The 10,000-nt window shown below is 49.7% G+C and overlaps 1 protein-coding gene across 1 annotated transcript in view; it reads left to right on the top strand.

The window, feature by feature from the left end:
- The window catches only part of LOC125043993 (laccase-like), a 10,107-nt gene extending 6,924 nt beyond the window's left edge, over window positions 1-3,183 (top strand). The window contains exons 8-12 of the mRNA XM_047640402.1: window positions 62-239; window positions 655-773; window positions 1,221-1,396; window positions 2,200-2,339; window positions 2,759-3,183. Of these exons, the coding sequence (XP_047496358.1) occupies window positions 62-239; window positions 655-773; window positions 1,221-1,396; window positions 2,200-2,339; window positions 2,759-2,898 (753 nt within the window). The 3' untranslated portion in view covers window positions 2,899-3,183. The remainder of the gene's footprint in view (window positions 1-61; window positions 240-654; window positions 774-1,220; window positions 1,397-2,199; window positions 2,340-2,758) is intronic.
- The last annotated feature ends 6,817 nt before the right edge of the window (window positions 3,184-10,000 follow it).

Raw genomic sequence — 10,000 nt, 5'->3', positions numbered from 1 at the left:
CTTATTTATTTTGTATTTATCTATTGATTCATTAACTCATTTACTTACCTTATCCCCGTAGGTGGTGAATCCCCTGAACTCCGTGGACGGGGAAAACGAGGTCACCATGGCTGACCTCGCCGCCCTCTCGCCTTCGACGCTTCCTCCCGAAGTCGACCGGCAGTTCTATCTTGGCTTCGACTTCAGCCAAGTCAACAACTCTCTGCTCTACAACCCTGATTTATACCCTTACAACGGAGGTTAGTTCGTGGGCTTTGGTAATGTTTTGAAAATAGATATGAGCAAAATAGTGAATGACTTGTATTGTAATTGATAGATAAATAGATAGATAGATAGATAGATAGATAGATAGATAGATAGATTTTACAATTTGGTTAAATACAAAATCATTCGTATTTTTTAAATAATGGTTCAGTAGACAGTATTTAGTGATGAAAATAATTCAATTAAAAATAAAACCCGGTAAAAATAATAGCAATAATCTAACAAAAAATTATGATAAGACTTATCCACTAAACCCGTGAAAATAATTGAACCAAGAATCAATTCCATAACTCATAATATTAACAAAAAAAACATATCAATAACACAACAAAACAAAAAATCAAAACGGAGTTCATTGACCACTAACCACACGTTCTCACGCCCGTTCAGTGTCGGCGGAGTGGCAGGTGAACACGCCCCAGCTGAACGACCTGAACTTCGCTTTCCCCTCCGCCCCCCCGCTCTCGCAGCCCGGAGTCGCCATCCCCAGCCTCTGCCGCTACGGAGAGGTGCGTTGGCTGCGTCCCTCCCGCCTTAGAGGTCGGGGGCAAGGGTTAAGGGTAGTTTGGAGTCTGTTATGTATCATGTGACACTGGGGGGGAATTATTGAATGTATGGTTTGGTGGGCAATGTAGCGGTGTCTTTCGGGAGAGATGTTGTGTTTTTATATTGTTCTTTATTTGTTTTGTGCGTGGTTGTAGTGAGAAGGGAGTGAGAACTTAGGAGTTTTTAATTTTTTTGTTTTCATTTGATTTTTTTTCGGGGAGGAGGGGAGGGAGGGAGGAGTTCCTCGATCATTCCATATTCAACGTCTTATTGTGAACATTTCCCCCCATTACTCTCCATTTAGGGCAATATTAATGGAGGAGGGGGGGGGGGGGGGGGATTACGAAAATCTCGTTTCGAAATATGTTACCTCTCACGTATTCTCTTGTTTCCCCCTTCTCCTCCTCCAGGAAGTGTCCTCCTACTGCGAGAACGACTTCTGCAGATGCACCTACCTGCTGGAGGTGGACCTAGGCGAGACGGTGGAGCTGGTGCTGGTCGCCGAGGGCCAGATCGGAGACGAGAACCACCCGTACCATCTCCACGGCAACAAATTCCATGTGGTTGCCATGGGAAAGCTTGGCAGGTTGGCATCAGCAAAGGTTTCTGGAGTCATACATCGATAATAGGTTGCCATAGAAAGACTGGGCAGGCTACATCAACGCCTGTCCAGATAACCACAGTAACGTTTGTAACAAACGGCAAAATTGGCAGTCGTGCCATTCAAATGCTTCCACCTGAAGAAGACACAAGGAAAAGAGACATGTAGGATGGGAGAGGAGGTGGAGTGTGTGTATGGGGGGGGGGGGGGAGGCCCTTCCCATCCCTAGCTTTCGCTCGAGTGCCATTTCAGTCAGCAAAGAAGGCAAGGGCTCCATCATTCCACACATGAGCCTACCTCCTATCCTCTCCTGTTCACGTTTCTTTCGCCTGAGTCCCATATCAGTCAAAGCCCAGGGAAAGGAAAGTGCCCTTTAGTCAGGGAAAAGCCCTTTTTAAGTTAAACGCCGTCGTTCTATGAACACGTCACTGTTTACGCAGTGATTCAGCAATTTCCTTATAACATTTTCCGTGATAAAGAATTTTTGTGAAATCCTCGTAAATAAGCTGCTTATGTAGGAGCGACTATAGCCCTAATGTTTACCTTTTTTCTTCTTTTCTCCATCCCCCCCCCAAAAAAAATATATATATATATACATATATATATATATATATATATATATATATATATATATATATATATATATATATAATAGTAACATAATAAAACAATAATGATAATAACCATGTACCCCTAGCGACACTCGGCTATGTTACACCATTCCTTCTTTTCAAAAAATACTTGATCATCTTTTAAAGTTATTTTAAGTCCCTGACATCGCCCTTCAGCGCTACGACGGTGCAGGAGGTGATGGAATTAGACGCTGCAGGAGGCATCACGAGGAAGTTACAGGACGCGGTCGAGAAGGACACCGTCACCATTCCTGACGGAGGATTCACGGTCGTCAGGTTCACCGCCGACAATCCCGGTGAGAGCGGGCACGCCTTCGGACGAGTGCGGAGGCCGATAGGTTGTTTCATGTTGTAGTTGCATGCAGGAAGGAGGGGTTGATCAACGAAATGAGTAGATCGATAGGTAGATATAGATGCTAAATAAACAAATATATAACATATGTGGAGTAGAAGAATAAATTATAGGGAATTAAGAGGTAAACAGACGTATAAATAGTGGAAAAGACGAGGATGGTAAAATGAAGATATCAATAACAATAATGTAATATATATAGATATAAATACATATATATATATATATATATATATACATATATATAAGTGTGTGTGTGTGTGTGTGTGTAAATATATGTATGTATGTATGTGTATATATATATACACACATATATATACACACTGTATGGACTATGCCCTTACACCCGCTCTCATTCAACAGGCTGGTGGCTGATGCACTGTCACCTGACATTCCACTCCGAGGTAGGAATGGCAGCTCTCCTGCACGTGGGGGGCGTGGAGGACCTTCCCCCCGTTCCTACAGGATTCCCGACCTGCGGAAACTTCATGCCAGAGATTTGAAGAAAGACTTAAGTCCGAGTAAAAAAAAATAAATAAATAAAGAGGACTTGGCACCTGCTTGTCTCTCGGGGCGCCATCTTTCTTGAGTTGACTTGTGCCTTATTTATTTTTTTCATGACTGTTTCCTCCTCTTTATTCTTCCATTCATATTGCATTTCTGTACTGATTTATTTATTTCGTGTCATTTCGTGTAATTCATTTTTGTGATCTCTGAGATCTGAGATTTCGAGAAAAAAAAGGGAAAATGACATGGAATATTCTTCCGAATAAACATTTGAATTTCAATCTTGATTATTATTTTCTAAAAATATAGGCCAGATTATCTATATTGCAGATACTTTGTGTTAGTTTATATATTTTCTAAAAAAACAAAAAAAAAAGAGGTTTATGTACTTTCTGTAAAAAAAAAAAGTCCAATTTCTGAAATATCGGCTGAAGATTTTGAATTAAGGATAAGTCCGATATGCGAAGCTGAGCTGAGCCCGGGGGGGGGGGGGGGTTTGGTTTGCGAAGTTCTAGCTTCGCCCGGGCCTTCTAGATATGGCCCGGCCTGTGTCAGCTTTTTTACGGCTGTCTCATTGAGTTGTCTGACACTCGGTGCTTACCGTGGCGGCGGGATTGCCAGCAAGCGCTCCTGCCGCCATGGTGTAAGCATTTCGCATAGCCTCTTTACCAGCACGGCGGCTGTTGTGGGCGGTCCATGTCTCAGGAATTGTGTATGGTTACAATTTTCTAGGTAGTGGACTAGTGTGGCGTTCGGCTCGCCGCAGTGCTTGCAGCACCATTCATCGCGTTCGATTGTTGGGATAATCTGCCATGCACAGTGGTAACCTAGGCGCATTCTGTGAAGAATGACTTCGGTACCTCTGTTGCTTACTTCAGAGAGTGCCAGTGGTTCAGAGCCTGTGGCGTCTGAGTACCAGCTGGCCGAGGGGGAGGTTCTCGTTTCCTCTCTGTGGAGCTGCCGTAGGAAGGTACGACCGACCAAGGCACACTTCTCCATAAGTAATTTTCGGCTCGGTTTTATCGTCATGGGATTTGGGGGCATACCCCTGCCAGCGGCGGCTAGTCTGTCAGCAAGCTCGTTCCCTCCCTCTGACCCAATTGATGATAATTCTTCTACCCTGAGCAAGAATTCTCTGTGCCATTGTGAGAATCGTGGTCAGTAGGTAGATGTTGTCTGTGGGTGAGCTGTGCTGAAGACAGTCAATGGCTGCCCTGGAGTCTGTGTGTATAACCACGTGTCCTTCCCTTAGGGACGCGTGGCCTAGGGCTCCCATGATTGCAACTGCCTCTGCCTGTAGCGAGGAGGCGTTGTCTGTTACCCTCATGGATCGTGTGGCATCCCTAGCTGCAAAGCCGGCGCCTGCAGTGTGGCTCAAGGGATCGACCGATCCATCCGTGTAGTATGTTCTACTACCCGGAGGAGTGATGGCTGCAATGACCCTGTGGGCTTCTGCCTTTAGGCTAGGCATGGGGTATAGGCTCTTTTTCATTGACAGGTTCATTATGTTGAACTCTATCAGGCTCAGTGCCCACGGCGGGGCTTCGGCAAAGTCGGGGTGGGGGGAGTCCATGCCCTTAGCAAGAAGCTGTTCTTTGAGCTGATGGCGTATCAACACCCTGGCTGTATGAGACAGCCAGGAGTTGTTTGCAACGAGCTCGTTGTCTTGTTCGAGGCATCTGACTAATTTTTGTCTTAGGCTTGTGTTCCTGGGAGCCTGGATGACCTTTGACAGAAATTGTGTTGCCGTTAGATCGATTCGTGAGTCCAGGGGGAGAAGGTTTGCCTCCATCAGGAGGTTGAGGACCTTCGTCCACCTCGGGGCACCCAGAATGATCCTGGCAGCTTCATTTTGGACTGTTTCTAATTTGTCTGTGTGCTTTTTCTTTGCAGCAATTAGAGCGACTGAGGCATAGTCCACAATGGGCCGGACAGCATGTACATAGAATGATCTTAGTACTTTGTGTCTGGCCCCTATGCGTCTCCCAGTCATTGCTCTCATGACAGACAGTCTTGCTTTGGTTCGGTCAACCAGGTACTGGACCTCCTTATGGAAGGAGAGGGTCCGGTCTATCCTTACCCCAAGGTATAGGTAGTCCTTGACCCATTCTAATTCCACTCCCTGGATTTTCAGTCTTGTGCCTCGAACTCTCTGTCTCAAAGCCATGGCTTTGGATTTGGCAGCAGAGATCTTTAGTCCCGTCCTACAACACTCCTCTGACACGAGGTCCAGACAACGCTGGGCTTTATTCTGGCTGCGTGGTCCAGTGGAGGTGATAGCGAGATCGTCTGCATACGAGATGATCTGGCACCCCACTGGGAGGTTTATGTTGAGGATGCAGGACATTAAAGTGTTGAATAGGGCTGGACTGAGAACCCCACCCTGTGGCGTTCCATTTTCGAGCGGCATGTGCTGCGATAGGTGACCCTGGAATTTGACATTGGCAGTCCTGTTCCTGAAGTAGTCACCTATCCAAGCCAAGAGCTTTCCTCTGATTCCCTTCTGGATCAGGCTTTCCTGAATGGCAAGCGGACTTGCCAGTTCAAAAGCCTTCTCCAGGTCAAGGAATACCACCACAGCTGGGCCCTTGCTGATTGTGCTTAAGAGCGTGGCTAAGCTGTGTGCTGTGCCCATGCCCCTTGTGAACCCGTGAAGGTGTTCGTGCGGGGGTCCCGTTTTCCATTGAAGCCGGTTTAGTACCATCCTCTCAGCCGTCTTGGCCAGGCAGCTGAGCAGAGAGATGGGGCGGTACTTCCCCGGCTCCTTTGGTTTTGGGACGGGAACTATGGTAGCCCTCTTCCAACTCTGGGGTAGAGTGGAAGTTTCCCAGGACTTGTTGATGAGTTGCAAGAGTGCACGCTCACCTGCTAGTCCTAGGTGGGAGATAATGGGGTACGAGATCCCATCAGAGCCCGGGGCTGTGTTGGAACTGGTTTTATAGGCTTTCCTTAGTTCCCTCAGAGAAAAGATAACGTCTGAGTTATCGGGTTCGGCTGCCCTTTCTCTGATCTGAGCGTGTCTGTCTGGCTGTAGCCGCTCTTGTCTTGCCCTCAGCTCGGCTGGCAGACTGTTGCTGCTCCAAGCCTCTGCTTGGGGGTCGTGATGGGTGCACCTCGGGGCTGAGCGGCTGGTAGCTCGCTTGACCCGTTGCCACAGCTCTGAAAGGGTGGTTTGGTGGTCGAAGGACTCACACCATTCCAGCCACTTTTCCTGCCTGACTCTGTTGGCAGTTTCCTTGGCATCCGTGACAGCTTCCCTTAGGAGGGATAGGTTGTCAGGGGTTCTTTGCCTTCGGAATAGTTTTCGGCACATGTTCACCCTGTGGTTGACCTCCCTGATCTCGTCATTGAAGTACCAGGCGTCTTTGTGACTTCTGGACCCAGGCCGAGTTTTGGGTATGGTCTGTGAGGCTGCTTCATTAATGGCGTTTAGCAGGCTGGCTTCGAGCACTTCCACATTTTCGCTTTGTGGGGGATTGTTGCATCTCAGACAGAGGGCCAAGGCGTTTTGAAACGCCTGCCAGTTGGCCTTGTCTGTTTTCCATCTTGGATTTGGTCTTAGGATTTCGGCTGGGCCAGCATCCATGAGGGTAGTTATAGTGCCGTAATGGTCACTTGTGACGGTCTCATCGACACACCAGCCAATCCTCCCCACCAGAGTCGCAGTGGCCAGGGTGAGGTCTAGGACCCCTCCTCTGACATGCGTTGGCTCTTGGGTGTTGAGGAGAGCGATCTCAGGGAATGTCTCTAGCACGTCAGCTATGTGATAGCCGGCCGCATCCGGTGCCCGGCAGGGAGCCAGGATGGGGTGGTGTGCATTGAAATCTCCCCCTATGATCACTCGGTCGTGTGCAGCAGAAGCACAGACCTGGCTGATGTCTAAGCTTTTACAGCGTGGCCGGCTGTACACATTGTACAGTTTGAGGGGCCCCCCGGCCAGGTGAACCTCGACGGCAAGGGATTCAACATCGTCTCCACAGTGCGATGCATCGGCTATTGCGGAGCAGGGGATTGTTGCTCTCACAAGGGTGATCAAGCCTCTCTTGCCAGGTGTTTGTGGCAGTGTGAAGGCATGGTACCCTGAGAAGCGAACAGTGTCCACTGTTAATGTCTCCTGGAGCATGACAATGTCAATGTTCCTTGATCGCACTACTGCTTGGAGAAAAGCGTTCTTTGCAGAGAAGCTATTGATGTTCCACTGTAGGATGCTTAGATGGTGTGTCATGATGTTACTCAGTGATAGTTACATCAGAGACATCGTCGGAGTCTGACAACTCCATTGCGAGGTCCTCGCTGGTTGAGGGCTCCTCGTCTGTTGTCAGGCTATCCTTGGGTCCACTGGGGGGTGGAGAGCCTTTGGTAGCTCTGACTTTGGTTGGTTCGGCTTTTCTCTCAGGCTTTTTCTTGGCTGGCCTTGCTGGCCTTGCCTGGGCAAGGTCAGCGTGATCTGGCTCTGGCTGCACAGATTCAGCCTGTTTTGGCTCTGCCTGTGAAGGCATGGCCTGGTTTGGAGTGGGGAGGGGAGTCTCGTCCTGGGGTGAGGGTGAGGCTGGTTTTTCTCTAGCCAGCTTTCTTCCCTTCAGGGCTGCGACAGTCTGGGTCATTGCCGTCATGGCGACCGAAACTGCCTTCTCGGCCTCCTCACTCGACCTCCCCAGGGCTGTTGCTACTGCTGTGACAACAGCAGTTAACAGGAGAGTCATATCGTCCTCGTCAAAGAGGAGATGATCATCTGTTGGGTAGGTTTTTGTGGTGCTCTTAGAAACTTTTTTCTTTAGTTTCTTTTTCTGCACCTTTGGCATTGTCGGAAACTCCTTTTTGTTGGAGACATCCGGTGTCGGCTGGGGGGCGGCTTCCTTCCTCTTAGGAGGTCGGGGGGCCTTTTCGCTTTTGTTCCTTCCCCAGACATGGGTGCCCGGTGGGGCAGGAACAAAGTCTGATCGGTTTTGAGCAACCTCTTGTCGCCTGAGGGCCGCCTTTTTCCTGACAGAGCAAGTCAGGCTCCAGGCATGATGCTTCTTGGCACAGTTGGGACATTTGGCTGTTGTGTCCCTCTTTTCCTCTTTGTATGCCTTGAGGCATACCTCTGTGTTGTGTGCCTTGCTACAGACACCACATTTAGGCTTGGCTGTACAGTTAGCCTTGTGGTGACCGTATTTCTGGCACTTGAAACACCGAAGTGGTTCTGGCACATACGTTCGAAGGTTGTAGGTGCCCCAGTTACCCAGATCAAGGGTAGTGGTTGGGGCACCTTTCATGGTCACCAGGACTTGCCTGGTTGGAGTCTTCCCCTTCGACATTCGGGAAGCCTGCACGACCTGTGGGTGTGAAGCGATCAGCTCCACATCGTACGAGACTGAGAAGCCAAGTAGCACCATCTTGGTTCTCTTTTCCTCGGGACTTAGTGGGGAAAGACTCACTTTTCTCCCATCAGTTAGCTCCTTCGTTTCCCGGAGGAAATTTAAGGTAGCTTGATCTTTGGGCATTATGATCATGCCCTGATCTCGGGCGACCCGGATCGACAACCGGATTTTCCGTTGCAACTCCAATGCCCTGACCAATTGGTAGGCATTGTCGAAGCCTTCGGGTTTAGCTGGCACTTTGAACTGGGTGAAGCGTTTAGGGGGTCCCGACTCTTCATCAGAGTCGGTATCCGGCCTCGGACGCTTCGGCCCGCCCTTTCGGCTTTCGGGCTTGTTTGAGGAGGCAGGAGCTGATGCGGCTGGTTCAGCCTGCTCTCCCCTCTCAGTCGGGGAGGCCGTCTGTGAACTCAGGGGCCTCCCTGGCTTAGCTGCTGGCCTGGAGAGGCCAGCTCGCGAGTCAAGATCTTTGACTATTCGGTGGACAGACCCATTGGCTTCGGTCTTGTCCACCTTAGCAGCAGGGGTGACAGTGTCATCCTGTGCTTGGGGCTTTCTTTTGCCGCCGGAAGGCGCATATGCCTTCATGGTGACTACCGTGGTCTGGGCCTTGCGCGGTTCGTCAACTGTAAGTTCAGTCTGTGGGGGGTGTTTGATTGTTTTTTCCATGAATTGGTAAGTGCTTCATCCTCTCACGCCCCCACCCACCACGGAGTCCAACAAGGGGAAGCTGAGTGTCAGAACCAGTGTCTAACAGCAACAGGAGTGATGAGAGGATATACGCAGCCAATAGCCATTGTGACGGCACTCACGGACCATTGTGAGTGCCAATGGCGGCATGACTGCTTGACCCTAGCCTCCCGGGGGAGACCAGCCGATTGACCGTGACCGGGCCGGGATCAGGCCGCCTGTCTTGCTGGAATAGAGGACCAAAGAGGCGTGTTGCTAGCCGCAGGGCGTACTCGTTCACGGCATCGCTCAACCTCCAGGACTCCCGTCTCCACAGCGCACAAGGCTGCCACGCACGGCAATCGCGTGGGTAGGTGTAAACCCCTGGGGAGAGACCAGAGGGGATGCCCTTCCACCTACGAGACATCATTGTTTGGAGCCCTTTTGCTCAGCCCTCTGGGGCAGCCACCCAAAGGTTGCTTCACCGCAGTGAGGGAAGAGGAGTCTTGCACTTTTACCAGGCAGTTCCTTTCATCCCTCTGAAGCAACCACCCAAAGGTTGTTTCACCTCAGTGAGGAAGGAAAGGACCTGTGTCTTTTCAAAGTAGTTCCCCCTTCCCTCTAAAACAGCCACCCAAAGGCTGTTTCACCTCAGTGAGGGAAGGGAGGTTTTGCGTTCTTGTCAGGCACTTCCTTTCGTTCCCCTGAAGCAACCACCCAAAGGTTGTTTCACCTCAGTGAGGAAGGAAAGGACCTGTGTCTTTTCGAAGTAGTTCACCCTTCCCTCTAAAACAGCCACCCAAAGGCTGTTTCACCTCAGTGAGGGAAGGGAGGTTTTGCGTTCTTGCCAGGCAGTTCCTTACATTCCTCTGAAGCAACCACCCAAAGGTTGTTTCACCTCAGTGAGGAAGGAAAGGACCTGTGTCTTTTCAAAGTGTTTCCCCCTTCCCTCTGAAGCAGCCATCCAAAGGCTGTTTCACCTCAGTGAGGGAAGGGGGGTTTTGTCCTTTTTGTCAGCTGGTTCCTTTCATCCCTCTGAAGCAACCATCCAAAGGTTGTTTCACCTCAG

The sequence above is a fragment of the Penaeus chinensis genome, chromosome 35, assembly GCF_019202785.1.
Source record: "Penaeus chinensis breed Huanghai No. 1 chromosome 35, ASM1920278v2, whole genome shotgun sequence".
Lineage (NCBI taxonomy): Eukaryota > Metazoa > Arthropoda > Malacostraca > Decapoda > Penaeidae > Penaeus > Penaeus chinensis.
This window is presented reverse-complemented; position numbering and strand designations above follow the sequence as displayed.